The following is a 17,881-nucleotide window of genomic DNA, read 5'->3' as shown; positions in this document are numbered from 1 at the left end:
ATAGTTTCTTTTCGATTTATGGGGGCATTTGATGACCGAAATCGTTGTTTGTTTGTTTTTTGTGTTGAGGGGTCAAATTTCTATATATATAGATTACCATAAGTCATTATGTAGCTAAGACTGAGCATATATAGAGCCCCTGTAACACTGCACTAAGACAACGAATGAATGCAATGGATATTCATGTTTCCTTTATTACTGAAATGTGTTTACGTATGTAAAACAGAACATAAGGAACATTTCTCTGTGCAAATACGTTTGGTACTTAAACAACAACCACAGATTCTCATAAAAACCAACATTTTCTAGGTCCTCTGAAATAAATACAATATGCTTACATTAGTCAAAGGTAGACCCCGTTACTTGTGTCAAATAAGAGGGTGAAAGTGCATCATCTGACAGTTGGGAAAAGGCTGAGCAGGATGACTGAAGCAAGTATGGGAATCAGATAAGGGCGGCTGAAGAATCCTGTTGGACTGTTTTTTTGTTTTTTTGCTTTTTCCCCATGCAGTGAGGTAGGGACACCTTGAGTGTGCGAGGGCAATAAGTGCTTAGATTGAACCACTTTGGTGTCCGAATCATCTCCGAATCCTTTGATAAATGCTGACAGGAAGGTCGGGGAGAAAGAACATAACACAGGGGTGCAATACACATGCTTCATGGACCGTCACACATTTGTCAATATGAGGGTCTTACACTGCACCACAAATAAGGTACCACTTTTTGCCATATTCAAGAGTTATAAATAAATAATTGTATAGATTGTACCAACAATTACATACACAGAATTTACCAACGGTTCACAGTAATATTCATAATAAGAAGTTAGCTTTCTTGATTGCACTGTGTTGTCTGATATCACTGAAAAGTCAGTTCAGTGTTTCTGTTTTGATACAGACCTGCAATGTATTTCTGAGGAAAAAACTCATATAAACCCAATTATATCAAGTTTTAGTTTAGGAAAAATTACATATTTGCATTGTATTAGTGCAGGCACTGAAAAAACACTAACTTGCTCGGCCCATACTGTAGTATGTAGTATGATTCTTTCTGATCTCAGCACAGCTCAAGGGGCTCTTGAAGTTTCCAGAGGTAATTATGACTCGTGACAATCTCAGAGTTACACCAAATATATCCTTTTATAAGCTGCTCCCCTTGTCTGGCTGGCCGAGAAACAGACACTTAAGATTCGCACATGTGGCTTTGAAGAAAGAAGAGGAGTGAACTTGAACATGGAAGCAGCTGAGGGTGGACTTTAGCCTGAATTATACCTGTTTAACAAATACTTCTAGTCACTGTTATCTATTTGACCTTTCTTCAAAGCCAGATGCAATGACCCACATTTCCCACAAGTATGACAAGGTGCCAATGTGGGATGCAGCTCCGTGCTGCGAACCCTGTTTTCAACTCCTGATGTGTGAATGATGTGACAGAAAGAGGAAATCCCTGCCGACACCCCAGCTGAACGCTGTAAGTGGCGGGAGGCCCGTGCATGATTTTGATAACAGTGAAGTTTTGCTTCATTCAGCAACAAGGTGAGGCACGCGAGTCAGGAGACACTTCTGTCAAAAGAAAAAAAAAAGTTCTAACAAACATCCTTGACCTTTCCGAAGCCTAACATGCACAGGAGTAGCCAAACGCAAGCAACCTCTTGGAATCCCTTTGAAAAACCTGGAAGAGGTGCACTTTTCAATGTGGGAAAGGAAACAGTGCCATCCTGTAGGATACGTTTAGAAAGGCTGATCACACCTATCCAGTATTCACGACTTCTCTGTGGACTATTTACAGTTTGGACTGTGGACACAACTCCCCTGTAGCAGAATGACATTTCAGAGGCTTCTCACATTAACATACAGGCCCTAAAAACCTAAATCCATCACCGGGAAACTCAGAAGTTAACATTGCCAAATATCTGTACAATACAATAGTGCTTTGTTGAGATATAAGAGTGAATCATCATGGACAGTTATCATACAGTGAGTGGCATAGTGGGATATGCATATTATTTGTTGGGATAAAGTGGGGAGGGCATCAAACCCTGGAAATGAGCACTTCACATTCAGTCATCAAACCCACCACAGTTTAGACCAGCACCAGGGGTCTAAGCCTTGGATGAGTTCACTCATCAAGACGCCCAGCCAACCGCGCCTACAGTCAATTCAAGTGCATAATTTAAGGAAAGATTATCAAGGATCATGTCGGCCTATTGCTCCAAACAACATCAAGGCCTTCGGGTGCTTGCTGTACTGATAAAAGGCCATTTTGGACGAGATTGATTCCTACAAAAAAGTAAAGGGAGCAGGAGTATCAGTTGCCAGCATTATGTACATAATCACACACCCACAGCACAGCATCTCCATGAGTAGTCAGAGCCAGCAGCCTATCAGGCGTTTCTCCGGGAGTTACTGGTGGCGGATGAGCGGCCTGTCTCATGATCCGGTCTGTATTTGAGCCAGCAGATGAGCCATGTGACGACCACCGAGAACATGGCCAGGATGCTGGCTACCGACAAGCAAATGGGTCCCGCCGGCGAGGGAGGAATGCTGTGACTGTGCACAAAGATCAGGCCCATGAACAGCAACACCAGCATGGACAGAAAGGAGAAGATCACGCACACGCAGCCGGTGGTCAGCGCCACTCTCTTGCAGCTCTGACAGCTGTCGTAGCGCACCGAGTCCTGGGAGAGGGTCGTGGCCGTGGACACGGTGGTGGACGGGGTCGCCTGGCTGGCGCTGGACGTCCCCGACGCCTCCTCCCGGCGGAGGGCGACGAGAGCCGGGTGCAGCGGCGGTGGGTACGGCGGCAGAGCGTCCTGAGGCAGGGGGTCCGAGTCGATGTAGAGCGGAAAATCCTCCGTCACCTTGGTGTTGTTGGGCAGGTTTTGTATCCGATAATCCGGCACCGGAGTCCGGTGGCGACAGACGGGGCAGCTGATGCGCCATGGCCGCTCCTCCCGGAGGTGAAGCGTGTTCAGGCACTCCTCGCAAAACGTGTGCAAACACTCCAAGATCTTCGGAGCCCGGCGGTCAAGGTCGAAATAATTGTAGCAGATTTTGCACTCGTACTCCTCGTAGGGAAACGCCGAGGAGGCCTCGCCGGGGGGTTCCGCTCCGTTTGATGCCAAATCTACCTCTGCCATGTCATCTTTCGCCATTCACATTCTCCGGTGAACACAAAGGGAGCTGGCGGACAGATGCTGATGACGGTGCACGTCTCTCCTCCTCTCCCCCTCCTCTCCTCCCCGTTCATTGAACCGCCATCATCCCCGCAGACGCTGTTGATGTGTTTTAATAATCCCCACAGCGTCCTTTGCGCGGAGCGGGGCGGCTGCTGCTCCGTCTGAGCGCCCGGGATCCCGCTTCAATATTAAACCGCTCTCGTTTGGCGTCGGGCTGTGTGGGAATAGATGATGTAATGGTGGTGACTCCGACGCGAGGGCTCATCCATCCAGAGTCCGAGCATCCCACAAACCACAGAGAGAGAGAGAGAGGGAGCAGCGATGTGCCGTCTGAAGTCCAGTAAAAGAGAGAGAGTGTGTGTGTTTGTGTGTGTGTGTTGTTGTTGTTGTTTTCAGGGCTCTGGATGCAGCTATGACAGCCATGCTCGGTCCCAGTTACGTAGACCATGCCAGACCACAGGATGCGCTAATTTGGTCAACCGGGGGCGTCAATCCACTGTTTCCTGTAACAAAGAACATCTTAAGTCACACAATGTGCCAGCAAAACTTCCAGTCAAACACAGGCCCGCGCTGTATTACATTACAAGGAGCTGAAGGGAGCAGCTGACTGTACTGTTGCATCCAGATAAACAGAGCAGACTTGATAAAGGGAGGGGGCTCTCCAGCTCCGCACACAGCCTTTATTCAATAAGTCATGGCAGAATCATGGAGGCTCCTGGCATCTGCGGAGCTGGAGAAAATGACAGATAGTCATCGTGTAGGTCTACATTTAGTAGAACCTCTTATTTCTCCACTGTAAACAACAATGAGGCACTTTTTTATTACTGCTTTCAGGCTGTCTAAAACCCCATGTCCAGAGTGTGCACCTGAATTTTCTAAATAGAATTATCTATATGTTAATTACTCACATGGCAACAAACATAACCTAGTTTTAGATATTTCAAACAGGCTTTATTGAGAGGCTGAGCTCAAACATCGGGCTTAAATCTTAATTCGATCACATGGTGAACTTTTCTTCAGACTGACACAAAAAGTTCTGTTCATCCCATTTACATCAAGCTGATTACACTGAAAGCACTGAGAGCAAACCATCAAGCATGAACACATCAGTCCTGATCTGACTGTTTCCACTGAGGTAACATACTGATAGAGGTCACATGACTGTATTTCCACAGTATTATTGTATGACCAATGTCCTGTGGTTCATTTCCCTAAAATATTGACACTTGCTGATGTGAAGAGTGAGAAGTGGATTCAACAAGAGGGACATTAAGTTGTGAGTGGAGGGCTCGCACGCATTGTCACAGTCCCCTTTAATACACATTAAGTCTCACAGATCAGAATCCAGGAAACTTGACCTGAAGCTGATGTAAGAGTCTGGCAGACGTGGTGACGGTGGATCATTGAACTGTTGTTCTTGCCATCAGATTTGCAGAGTTTGGGAGAATCGTAAATAAATCCTCATGTTTCTGGCACCTTTGGGACCTGCTGAGTGTCCAAAGGCTCCATATGGAGGCACCACTGACCAATGACCAGCATGCTTTTGTTCAGGGATCACCCTCTAAATGTTCTGAGATTTCTTGAGCAAAGCTTCCTTACGATGATGATGGTGGTTTTGGTGTTAATAAAGGAGAAATAACACGCTAACAAAATGAAATAAACATAAAAAAGGAGCATTTCCAAGCTGCATTTTTCTCTCACCCTCACACACACATTGACAGAATGTCTGTCTGTCCTGTTATACACATGGATTTTAGCACATCAGCTGGGTGTTGGCCATCAGATTGAATCAGATGCCTTTGAAATAAACATGAATTACTGATTTGTGCCCAAAATGTTCCAAATGATGACCATTTACTGCAAAAAGGTGTCACAGAATGACCTGTGCTGATGACAGCTGCACTCTCTTATGTGTCTCTGTACCATCAGTTAACAAGGTTGAACAATATCCTTGAATCCCATATCAGCCTGTATTTGGGCCACTGAGCTATCTACTTATTTTATTGTCCTACCTTTCACTTTGTTTACAGTTCTCAGCAGTGGAAAGGTCCGGAAACGCCTGCTATCATGTATATGCAATAACCCTTCCGCTTGCAATAAATACTGTGATACCATTTGACCCATCCCAGAGTAAAGGTCGGACAACTTCTCCAGAACACCGGTTCTTTCCCCTTCTGGCCACGCCCCACTGAGCACACCTGTGGCGCACCGCGGCCGCACCTGTATGGAGCTGTGCGAACTGCTCGGTAAAATATCACCCTCCATTGCCTTTCCTGCGCAGAAAATCGACACCCGCCGTGTCTCCTTCACCTGAAATGCTGGAGCTCCTGGCTTACCTTCAAGACCCGGAGCTCGTGGCCCGGTTCCAGAGGCGATGCGGACTCTTCCTCGTCGAAGCCGCGCATCACAGCCGAGGGAAGACGAGCTCTCCGGCGGGAACCCCGGTCCACGCCGACAAATCACGTGAACAGCTGAGGGGAAGATGGGACCACCAGGATAACAATTCAAACTATAAACACAAGGAGAACGGATATGCAGCTGGTGTAAGTCGTCCACTCCTGTCAATATTTTAATGCGTTGATCCTTTGAAGTTATTCTGAAGGGAATAAATGCTCAGAGGTGTGGTGTCAGAGCTCTGGGTGCATTATCTCAGAACTCTGCCCCCGAAATCTTGAAACACAAGAAGTAATTTTAACACACTGGCCTGACGAGTTTGGAGAGAACAAACTGACATTTATTTCGAGAAGTTTGGATTTGCAGAGCACACTGTGACTGGCTTTTCTCGTTTGACAGGGTGTCTGCGACAGCCGCCCCTCATTTGCACAATGACCACAGTAAAGGGATGTTTACATTCTTCTCGTTTCTCCATAATCTTCGACAAACAGTTTATTTAGGTTATTAACAAAAAGAAGGTGACGACAGTCAAGTGACTGTCTGCCTCAGGAGTGTAGGATCTCTTGATAACGCAACCTAAATAGTGCATCTTAGATGGACCAGCTGCAATATGAAACACCACCAGTGCACAACTTAAGTAGTGTGATGTCTTCTGTGGCTCTTGTTCAGTCTAAGATAACAACCCTGATGATGTCATAGTGATATCATCAGGGTTATCTTGGCTCGGGCTCGGAAACAACAGATTTATAACAGAAAGTCTATGGTAAAATCTGGGAAAAGGGAGCATTTAGGAAGCGTCGGGGGACTTCATCTAAAGAAAGCTGAAGATGAAGTCTCGGCCTCTGTTGCGCTGATTTTTGATCACTATTTGTTTAAATTTGTCTCTTGCGAGGCCCCAAACTTCGTGGAAATGATTAAGGTTCATGTGCAACCTTAATCAGTTGAATATCCAATAGATTCTGACATGCTGCCTGGCAATAAAGAATGAAATGTGATGTAAAGAAGCTGCAAAAAAAAAGGCGACAGGCGTGTAGCCAACATAGTGTGTGACGTGAGGTTTGCTTGTAGATCTAAGTCCACGATCTGGTACCGCAGGAGCCATCACATTTAGCGTTCAATGGTATTTACTGTCTGCAGGCCTGCAGCACGCCTCAGTATGAGGTAAGAAACTGGCTGCTGCACCTCCTCTTCCTGTTGTCGGCAGGCCTGGGCCACGAGATCTTCTACATCACCTGTCTGCCCTGCATACACTGGAGCCTGGACCCGTTCCTGTGTCGACGCCTGGTCAACATGTGGGCTGTAAGTCACAGCTGGAGAGAAAGTGTGTGTTTGTGTGTGTGTGTGTGTGTGTGTGAGTGTGTCAGAGCATTTCAGCAGGCACAAACACGAGTTCTCAGTCAGATGTCTGTCCACAATGCCACCTCTTTTCCCCCTGCTCTTCATCTCCCTCTCTTCACCTCTCAACCTCCTTTCATCCCCCCCCCCCCCACTCCAGTGACCTGTCTCTGACACCACCACGTCCATATATCCCCAGGCCAGGGGGGGGCAACGGGGGCCAGCCTGGCCAGGGCCCCTGACATGGTGAGAGGCCACACATGAGGACATGTCAGTGCAAAGACTGCTAGGATCTCCCCTTTAGATGTTGATCCTGATAGTGTCCAGCACATGGTGACAGGAGACCCTGAGAACATGTCGCATGTGATCCCAGAAAGAGTGTATCTGACACTTTTAGTGGCACACAGACAGACACAGACGGCCTTACCCCCTCGCCCCTGCACTGTGTGTGTGTTTGGCAGTGTGTTTTCGTGCCCTTTGTGTCCCCGCCCCGAGCGCTTGGTGGGTGCCCTGTGTCTGAACCCCTTGTTTGGCCCCCCAGGGGAAAGAGATACCATTCTTCTGGCATCCTGGCTGCACCAGGCCCCTGCGTGAACTCCCTTCAAACACACATAAACACCAACACACACACACACGCTCACACTCCCCACCTCGCCTGCTAAACACACTCGTTGCCCTCCCTCTAGTTAGACATTACCAGCTTTACTCTGTGTTCTCCTCCCCCTGCTCTACCAGCAGAGGGTTTTATTGGCCTCATCAGCGCTCTGAGCTTTCTCTCTCTTTGGACCGGCCATTTGGTCTGTCAGCCCTCGGGGCGCTTCACCCCGCACTTTAACTTCTAACAGCACCCTGCCATTGTGCTGGTGGAGTTATCTAGGGTTCACGGAGGGCTGCGCACTCTCTCTCTCTCCCCCCCGTCTCACACACAAAACTGGCATCTCACGCCAACGATTAAAGTGCACCCATGCAAATTAAGACTTGTATTCATGAGAAAACAAATTACAGGCCCATGCATGACAAACACACACCCACATACACACACGTGTGCCTTTGTGTCCTTCACTACTCTCTGTTGCCTTTACTCGCAGTCTGACTTTGGTTGACTTAGAAAACAATAACTGTCATTAACCATATGGTCATGAATTATATTGCCGTGTTGTATGGTATTATTGTAGCATAGTGTTATGCAAATCATACACCTACTGTGCTGCTTGGAATATCAAAACTTTCAAGTTGTACTTTGGCATACTGTAAAGACACGGAGGGCATGCGCTGATGACCGAAGAGTGTTTAGAAGGAAACTGCATGTGAAGTTCTCACCAGTGATGACAGATGATGGCCACATTCAGTGACAAAACTCCCTTTATTCCCAGAGGATGAAACTTTTTCAGCGACAGGGCCTCTATCAGTCATGGATCAGCCATCAGAAAGCGTTTAATCTGTGGATAAAAAGACATCTCATCACTTAATTGGCAGAGTGTGACCCCGTCCTGTCGTCACTACGAGGAAACTGTGGTCACTGCTGTTTGTACCGCCATGGTAACCACATTTTGTGCTTGAAAACGACCAGAACAAAAATGCACAGATTATAATTTACAAAAATGATGACCAAACCATGAACTATGAATTAAGTAAAGTATTGTATTAGTGGACGGAGACTTAAGGCAGGGCCACACGTTATGATTGATGAGCCAGTTATGAAGACGATTCAGGCGTGTGGGCTGATCGGACCAAGTTGGACCGGGTCTGTTCCAGTCTGGGTAAGTTGGTGAACTGGTGGATCTGTGCTTTTTCCTCTCCTTTTTTGGCCTTTTCAGCACAAATTGCACTGCATATAAACAGTGCAAAGTGCTGGTTGCCGTCCTTGTTTATTTTGATACAAGTGCAGGCAAAAAATTGGCGCTCTTGCAGGATTTGCGAGGTCCTCTGCAGTAAGAACTCCAATCGTTAGTGTCAGTGTGCAATCTAGTGTATTTACTCAGTCATAAGCTTTATGCTCCATCCTGACTGGAAACAGTGTTTATGTGTGGTTTGTTCGGTCTTAAGAGCTTTCAGACAGTCTTCTGGTTTGTCCCAAACAAGTCCACAGCCGTGCTAGCAGCTCTGTGAGGCTGTACTAACAGGCACAGCATGGTGCTTTGAATAAAATGCTAACGTCAGCGTGTTAACTAATCACAAGGACAGCCTTAACATGTTGATGTTTAGCCTTCAGGTGTAATGTTTACCATGCTCACTCGCTCTCTTAGTTTCATGCATGATCTCGCTGCCATTAGCTAATTAGCACTAAACACAAAGTACAGCTCAGGCTGATGGGAGTGTCATTCTTTACGCAGGTATTTGGTCATAACACAGAGTCTTGGACAAATTCAGTCAACCTGATTGTCATTGCCACTGTGAGCATGTTAGCATGCTTAGCAGCAGCCTCACAGGGCCACAGCCGCAGCAGTACACTTACTCTTGCTGTGCTTAACAAGCCATGTGATATGAATTATGTTTTTGTGGAGAAGCAAAGGCCCACTCAGCAAAACACAAACCGTACAAAAGTCGAGTAAAGCGATATTCTAAAAGATATGTATAAAAACAAATTCACAAAAGAGCAAGAGGATTGTAAATCAAAGAGTGGGCCATAAAGCAGGAGCAGCACTTGAATTATCTCAGTAAATTGCAGGAACCATGCTGTAGGGATTTGGCATATTGGCTCCACAGTCATATTATGGGGAAACTGTTACATGCTTGCAGAAAACACACCTTTGTTCAAGAGAGCAGGTAGCAGCATGGCTCCTAAAATACCTATTGAACAGATCAGCCTCCATTATGTGCTGCTGACGGGTTTTACAGTCAGTTAAACTCCTAACTCAGATACGATTTTCTGATGTGAAATATGTTACTATCACAGATGTGTCCACAGATCATGTTTATCCCACTGAGAATTTACCCCAGGAGTGCAGTTTATTATCACCAATAATTCTATTAGTATCACTGTGTTTTCCTGTACCTCGGTGGTCACAGGGCTGTAATGCATCACAAAAATATGAACTTGTAATCAAATCAGCTATTTATTAAGTTGCTGTGGAACAAAACAAACATCTTGTGTTTTCTCCATACAAACAGTGACCTGTACAATAGCTCCTCTTTTGTGTGTCTACACACACACACACACACACACACACACACACACACACAGTCCCTGTGATCCACATGTTGACAGATCAAAGTCCAAAGCTGCACCAGCCTCGATCAATACTCTTATTCATGAGAAAACACACACTCTAGCACAACTATGTCTGTTCGTGTGTCTTGAGCTGTCTTTAAATATCCCCTTAATGTGATCAGACTGTCCCTGGGTCAGTGCTTTGATGTGACTCGCACAAAGGCACCACTGACACACTGTCTTTACTGGAGCCAGCTGAATATGATGTGTGTGTTGATGGGGAGTGCAGGGGGCGGGGCGAGGGTATCATATCATGCAAGCACTTGGGCTGGTAGGCATATTCATTGTGTGAGGGCAGAGTGGGGAGCACAGTGGGCGATGTGCACACAGTGTGGCTTGTATGAATACACAGTCATGATGAATGGATGGGGTCAGGCGTGCTAAATGGGTTTACCATTGTCTGTCCTCTGTTTATTGTCCACTTAATGTGGTTAATTCTGTCTGGGCGTGTGTACCTGTATGTAGGTACAGTGTAGGTCGATGGAAATATTGAAATAATAAAGGTTATATTCAGACACGATCAGAGGACAGAGAAATGGAAAGGAAAGTGTGAACTTTTGGAAAGACCAACGCTCCACTCTCATATTTATGCTGATTAGGTTACTCTGCCTCTCACCCTACAATGGTGTGTTTTTGCTCAGGGGCTGTATCCACACATTATATTTCCAAGTAAGAGAGTGTCGAGCTGAACTGGAGCCTGCACATTTTTAGCAGTGCCATCATCAGGTCATCATCCCCAGTCTGTCTAATACAGCCATGTCCAAACTATTCCATAAAGGGCCGTGTGGCTGCAGGTTTTCGTTCCAACCAAGGAGGAGCGCACCAGGCTGGACTCATTTAATCAGCTGATCTCCCTTTTCAGCTGATAACTAAGGGATCCCTTGATGTTGATTGGTTGGCCTGGTGTGCTCCTCCTTGGTTGGAACGAAAACCTGCAGCCACACGGCCCTTTATGGAATAGTTTGGACATGCCTGGTCTAATATGTTGTTCTACAACCAAATACATGCAAAACTAATGACATTCCCATGAGGCTCCACTGTGCTTTGTGTTTAGTTCTGATTAGCGAATGTTAGCATGTTAACACACTGAACTAAGATACTTGAACACTGTACTTGCTAAAAATCATCATGCTAGCTTTGTCATTGTGAGCCTGTTCACATGCTGGCTTTAGCATTTAGCTCCAAGCACTGCTTTGCCAATGCCTCCTCACAGAGCCTCTGGCCTGGAAAGACTCTCAGTCTTTCAACATCTCCGCTTGTGTACGGATTAAACAAACAAGCTATTAATGAGGTTTAGATAAGCTGTTAGACATGTTTCTGAACTTTGGAGAGAGCCAGACTCACTGCAGTACATCCGCTGCTCCCAGCCTTTCTGATAAAACCAAGGCTAAAAGCTCTGTAGGCTACTTAATGCACAGGCCTGAGTCACAACTATCTTCTCATCTGGCTCTCAGCAAGAAAGTGGCTGAATGTATTTCCAGACATGCCAAACTAAACAAGGGAAATCTTAATGCCACAGCAGACAGTGGTGTCTTAGCCAACGTGTGACAACGTCCACATGCACAAAGCCAGGTTCATAGGCAACACCTCTGGGATGAACGTGTTGCCCAACATCGGTGTTGGACCTCACTGCTGCTCTTGTGGCTGAACGGGAACAAATCCCTGCAGCCATCATGCAAAATGTTGCCCCATCTCTGCCTCCACCCTTCAGAGAAAACTCATTTCTGACCATTTTGAGTGCTTTAATTTCTATCCATCTGCGAGCCTGTCTGTGTCTGAAAGTTAAGCTGCACAAACACCAGGTCAGTAGATGCACTTTTATCTCATTTGCCATGGTAACAAGAATTTCCTGATTACAGTTTCAGTGGAGATGGTAATAACCACCTCTCTATTCTCTCCCTTAAACGCACACATTAGTGTCCTGCTAGCTCTCTGTGCACTGCCTCCCTGCTCCTCGCTAAGACAGCCATTCATTAAATATACAAGGCTGAGCTTTAAATAAACCTGGAGCTGGAGCAGGCTGCCCCTCCGAGGGCCGCTGAGGATCTCATGAAAGAGAATAGGCAGCACATTTGGCAAGAGACACACACACACACACACACACACACACACACTCACCTATGCACCACACACACACCTTGCACTGAGTGTGTCATTGTGTCAAGAGGCCTCAGTCTGACCCCACCGGCTCAAGACGCTGTGTCAGCAAACGCTGCCTTCTTCAATTCTCAGTTTCTGACAATAGATTTTGTTACTGTGCGACTGCGGCGTCTGCACTTTATCCCAGGGTGGGTCTCCGCTCTTTCTTTTTTTACCTCCTTTTTTTGTTGAGTGGGAACGGTGATTACTTATTTATGAGAGAGTGTGGTTAGATCAAGAGCATAGCCTAATCAGGATTTTACTTCATCGACTCATTACTTTATTATCATCTTCCACCATCTCTAATTTTTGCACACTGCAGTACTCTCCTCTAGTCTTTTCTCCTGTTTTATTGTAATGATTTACTCATTGGCTTATTTCTGTCAGGTACAGATGACATATCTACACTGTATGATGCCAACAATGCTATTTAAATTGCAAACGCATGTGAAATCTGATAAAATTGTAGAAATTAGTGTCAGTTCAGAGTAAGTTTTCCTATGACACTGATAAAACATATATTTGGTGGGAGCCTGCTTCTTAGAGACACGCTCTCTGTCCTCTCTCAGCTGGTGATGTACGTCGGCCAGGTGATGAAAGACCTGCTGAAGCTGCCTCGCCCCCCCTCGCCTCCTGTGGTCAAGCTGGAGACACGTGTCGATGCAGAGTACGGACTGCCCTCCACCCACGCCATGGCTGCAACTGCCATCTCCTTCACGCTTTTACTAAGCGCTCCCGCCAGGATACAGGTGAGCATCACAGATAGCTGCCATTAAATACAGTACAATAAAGCAGCCCAGAAGTGCTCTCTGCAGTTGTGAGTTACAGTGCTTTCAGCCAAATCTCACAGTCTTCATCAGCGAATGGAGGTGGCTCAGGTCACAGCACTGACAGGGAAGCATCCACCAGGAGTCAGTGGATGGTGGAGAATAATCAAAGAGACCATTCACGTCCAATGTCAAAGACCGGTTTTGGCCCAAGACAGGGTTATGGTCTTCATATGCTGAGGAAGACACTGAGATATGGTTTAAAGGCTCACAGAAGCTAATAATTTCATATTTGATGTTAGATTATTAGCCAAATAGCCACACAACCATTGTAGCTTTATGACTGGCAGTGCTCCGTCCGTCACTTTGGTCCAGACTGAAATATCTTTTTTGGTGGATTGGCGTTAAATTTTGTACAGACATTCATGGAGCTCAGAGGATGAAGACTAATGACTTTGGAGATGTTTGGACTTTTCTTCTAATGCCATTATGACTTTGATATCTGTGGTTTTGAGTGAAATGTCTCGACAACCACTGGGTGGATTTCCATGAAACCTGGTTCGAGACACTCCCCTCAGGAACCAGCACCATGGTTTCATTCAGCACCATCGTCAGATCAACATTTTAATTTGTCTTGTACCACAGTTTATGACCAAATACCTGCAAAACCAATGCAGTTCCCATCAGCCTCAGCTGTTCACTGTGTGTAGTGCTAATTAGCAAATGTTGCTATGCTTACCAGCTAACTAATTTGAACATGTAGTATATATTATACCTGCAAAACGTTAGCATGTTCGCACTGTTATTGTGACCTTGTTAAGATACTAACTTCAGCATTTAGGTCAAAGCACCGTCGTTCTGAAGTACAGCCTCACAGAGCCGCTAGCCTGGCTGTTAGCCTTGCTTTGCTACATATACTCTTTGAACTCGTGAGGCAGCTGGATTTGTGAGATCATGAGATCTTAAAAGGGCACACGAGCCAAGAATCCATCTTGCCAGACCAAGACAAGATGAAATAAGAAAGTGCTGGAAGCTACGGGCGAGCATGCTCTGGGTTTGACCGTGAGAGAAGCGACTGCTCGCTCCAAAACAACAATGGCGGCTCTTGAAGAGGTTAGCGTAGATGCTGCGATAGCATCGTGTCTATCAGAGCTGGACAATATTCAGAGCAAAGAACAGACTGAAGGCTTTTCTTGATGGAAAGTATGTTTTCACTCTTCTTCAGACCGGCTTCAGAGTTTGATTTACAACATCATATGGTTCATTGATCTGATTGGTTGAAGTTAGCCCATGATAGACAAATGGGTCATCCAATCACCTGCCAAGTATTGTTTCAAACTGTCTGTCCTTCTCCTCGCACAACTTCCAAGATGGTTCTGAGTAACAAACCGTCTGGCACGTCAGGTTACATACTCTTACCAAAAGGTGAAATTATTTCTGTGCTTCTGTTTTACATGAGTTATACCTTCTATTGCTTTTAAGTCTAAATGTATAATCTCCGCTGTGACTGAAGCGGTATCTCTTCTGTTAATCATTATGGAGACAAAATACGATTATTGCCCCAATTTGCAAGTGCCTCCACCATTTCAAGTGTTAATTGAATTTTTTTTTTTCATGTTTAGAGATGGTAGTAACAATTACTGCACAACGTTTCTTGATTGGCAATTTACTGAAACTGTGATAGTCAATGGTTAGACTGTTCATTACAATGAAAAATGGCATTGCTGACTGCAAATGACCTACTTACGCCTCATTAGAGCTAGGAAGGGTAGGCTAAGTGGATGTTGAACTGTAATTGTGACCCTAGGTATCTCATTAGAAGCGCTATTACACACTGCCATTGGATTTTATGGATTCCCTTCAAGATTAGTGTGGGACCAGTTAAATAAGTTGATCCAAATGAGCAGCTTCACTCAGATCAAAGCGCTGAATGCATTACAGTTTGAGGCACTGGGAGCCTGTGGACGGCAGCTTGCTCACTGCTAGCTGAGTGGGATGAAGGGAGTGGCTCCGCTGTCCATCACAGAATCCTCACTGAGCTGTTGGACAATGGGCAGGCAGGGGCGGGGCCAGCAGTCACCATCAGTCACCATCAGCCACACCCGTCGAGCTGCTGTTTAGCCTTCTGATGGACTCAACTGAGTCAATGACTGTCAGTCCACGTCTCCACCTCCCTCCTCCTCCTCCTCCTGACTCTTCCCCTCTTTATCTCTCCCACTCTACAGCCAAGTCAATAAAACACTCAGTGGCTCAATCATAGGCCGTCTTAATCAAGCACTGTTTTAATGAAGAACTGAATGCATGCTAAATCCTTCACTTAGTAGTTTACAGCCTCTACAGCTGTCAGCCTGATTTGTGGTCAGTTCAGCTATTTGCCTTCATTTTCTCGCAGTGGCGTTGTCAAGGTCAGAGAAATTATCTCAACAACCCCCGAGACACCCCGTGTACAGTAGAGCACTCACGGCAGTGGCCCGACATTCCTCAAGGATTCCCCCGAAAGAAAAGAGCATGCATAGCTATAGATGAGTAGCGGGCTGTTGCAGAGGCTCCTGAATGGCCAAAGGCCTCAGGGCAACTCGCCCGGTTCCCGGAGCAGGTCGGAGGTCACGACAGTCAATCACAGAGTGACCCCCTCCTGTCCCCTGCATCCTTTGTGGCCATTCAAAAAAAACCCTCTCTTCATGAACTACCAGTGAATAGGCTTCCAGCTGCAAAAGACAGGAAAGGACACAGGAAAAAAAGGCAGCGAGGAGGAGAGGAGAGGAGGGGGGGCACAGGAGGGGAGGGCGGAGGAGGTGAATGAATGCACAAGGCCTCTCTTCTCACTGTTATTGAAATGGAGGGGGGAACAAAACCTGCCGCCGTAGGTAAAGGAGGGCGGGCAGAGAGGATGGAGAGACAGTAGAGGAATAAAGGAGCAGTGACTTAATGATGGGCAGTACGTCAACCTGGCAGAATGGATAAGCGGCAGACAGAGGGGCTACACGTCGCCATCAAGAGGATTGACGAATGAATGATTTGATCAGAAACTAACAGGGAAGTGGAGGAAGGTTAGAAAAGCACCAAATGACAGCTGCTGTTGTCCTTCCACTGAGGAATGTTAGGAATGCGAGGGGCATGTGACAGACAACACTCTCCTTTCACTGATTTCATCTTTTATCACCCTAATCGGGGAGTGGTGTTTTTGTCGTCGTGTGTGTATGTGAAGTAAACATCAGTGTGTGACGGTTAGTGATCTAAGTGTGTGTTTTTGTGTCTCAGTTCCAGTTTGAGGTGGGTCTGCTGATCGCAGTGACGCTGTCGTCCTTGGTGTGTCTGAGCCGCCTCTACACTGGCATGCACTCAGTTTTGGTGAGCTAGACACACACACACACTCACATAACCTACAGCATAAAACATTCAAGCTCAATGCAGGATTCATAATTCATATCTGTGTCTGTTTAAACTGTCTGGCTGAGGCTTTGATCCAAGGCTTTTAATGCAGCAGGCACTTTCTGTTCCTTTCATTTGAAAATCTCGATGCCATAATATGAAGTTATTAGATGAGTTATGTTTAAGTACTCATCTATCACAGCTTTAAGGGCGGCCTCATTACTGCAACACAGCTTTATGGGTAGCTTTAGCTTAGCTTATTTCAGCAGAAATACTGGAAGCAGGGGGAAACAGCGAGCCTGGCTCTGTCCAAACAAAACCTACCTGCCAACACCTCTAAAGGTCGCTGACAACACATATGATCAGTAAAAAGTGCAAAAAAAATAAACATTAAAACGTTGTGGTTTTATACTGCACCTATACAAAACACAACCTGAAAGTGTTCAGTATTTTTCTTAAGGTTAAACAAGATATAGCAAGCTAATTACTGAGTTTTTATATTTAATATTTAAAAAAAAATATTCCCTCTTGGCAGGAAGTTTTCCTGCTAAATATTGTCCTTGTTCTGCTTTCAGGATGTGATCTGTGGCATTTTAATCTCAGCCATCCTCATGTTTGCCACCTACCCATATTGGGAAACCTTCGACCATTTCCAGCTCACCAGCCACGTCTCCCCCGTGGTGGCGTTGGCGCTGCCCTTCTTCCTGTGCTACACATACCCAGAGCTGGACTATTACAGCACCACGCGGGGGGACACGACCACCATTCTAGGAGCGGGGGCCGGGAGCTCCGTGGGATACTGGGTGAATGAGCAACTGGGGCAGACGTTTGAGCCCCAGGGGGTATTACCTGTACCCCTGCCCACACTGACAGCAAACGTGCTGGCGCTAGGAGTCGCCCGCCTACTTGTCGGAGCGCTGGCGTTAGTGGGAACTCGGCAGGTAGTGAAAACCTTGAGCCTGCGGGTGTTGTACTCATGGTACAGAGTGCCGAACCATGACGACAGTGCCAGGAGGAGGAGAGAGATTGAGGTGCCGTATAAGTTTGTCACATACACAGCTGTTGGACTTGTCAATTCTATAGTGGTCAGTAGAGTCTTTGTTGTACTGGGGCTGCTATGAACTGTTAAAGTAAAAAATGATGTAAAATGATCTGAACAAAATTGGACCTCATATTTATTTCAATGTGCATCAAATTACCTTTTTTTCTTTTATACATGTTAACTGTCTTAAACAAGGAGCTTCCGCTGGGAATGATTAACAAGAGCATACTTGTAACTGACCGGAAAGCAGTAAAGCTCACCTTGCAATAAAGTTTTTATGATTGAATTACCAGTCTGATCACTGTTTGAATTGTGTAGTCACTGACTTACTGCTGCGTTGTGTTTTTCAGAAGCTGCACATGCTAAAACCTTCCACCAGGCAGGTTTCCCATTAGCATCTTCCAATGGGAGTACCCCCTCTTGAGCCAGACAAGCTCATACCA

The 17,881-nt window shown here is 46.0% G+C and overlaps 2 protein-coding genes across 2 annotated transcripts; one reads left to right on the top strand and one right to left on the bottom strand.

Annotated features, from left to right (window-relative positions):
• Nucleotides 1-253: 253 nt before the first annotated feature.
• On the bottom strand, nt 254-3,216 carry LOC121609043 (E3 ubiquitin-protein ligase rnf152-B). Its single transcript, XM_041940560.1, has one exon. It carries the CDS (start codon nt 3,152-3,154, stop codon nt 2,384-2,386), a length of 771 nt encoding a protein of 256 aa, XP_041796494.1. The 5' UTR covers nt 3,155-3,216; the 3' UTR covers nt 254-2,383.
• A 2,122-nt stretch (nt 3,217-5,338) lies between these two features.
• sgpp2 (sphingosine-1-phosphate phosphatase 2) lies at nt 5,339-17,724 on the top strand. The gene is made up of 5 exons (XM_041940559.1): nt 5,339-5,721; nt 6,710-6,871; nt 12,827-13,006; nt 16,286-16,375; nt 16,972-17,724. Exons 1-5 carry the CDS (start codon nt 5,494-5,496, stop codon nt 17,515-17,517), a joined length of 1,206 nt encoding a protein of 401 aa, XP_041796493.1. The 5' UTR covers nt 5,339-5,493; the 3' UTR covers nt 17,518-17,724.
• Nucleotides 17,725-17,881: the final 157 nt, after the last annotated feature.

The sequence above is a fragment of the Chelmon rostratus genome, chromosome 7 (genome assembly GCF_017976325.1).
Source record: "Chelmon rostratus isolate fCheRos1 chromosome 7, fCheRos1.pri, whole genome shotgun sequence".
Lineage (NCBI taxonomy): Eukaryota > Metazoa > Chordata > Actinopteri > Chaetodontiformes > Chaetodontidae > Chelmon > Chelmon rostratus.
The sequence above is the reverse complement of the archived record's forward strand: the minus strand, read 5'-3'. Positions and strand labels throughout refer to the sequence as shown.

Bases quoted from the DNA above. Each gene is read 5' to 3' on its own strand.
- LOC121609043 (XM_041940560.1), bottom strand. From the start codon at position 3,154: ATGGCGAAAGATGACATGGCAGAGGTAGATTTGGCATCAAACGGAGCG.
- sgpp2 (XM_041940559.1), top strand. From the start codon at position 5,494: ATGCTGGAGCTCCTGGCTTACCTTCAAGACCCGGAGCTCGTGGCCCGG. The intron at 6,872-12,826 runs GTAAGTCACAGC...GTCCTCTCTCAG, and splicing joins GCCTGGTCAACATGTGGGCT to CTGGTGATGTACGTCGGCCA. The intron at 16,376-16,971 runs GTGAGCTAGACA...TTCTGCTTTCAG, and splicing joins CTGGCATGCACTCAGTTTTG to GATGTGATCTGTGGCATTTT.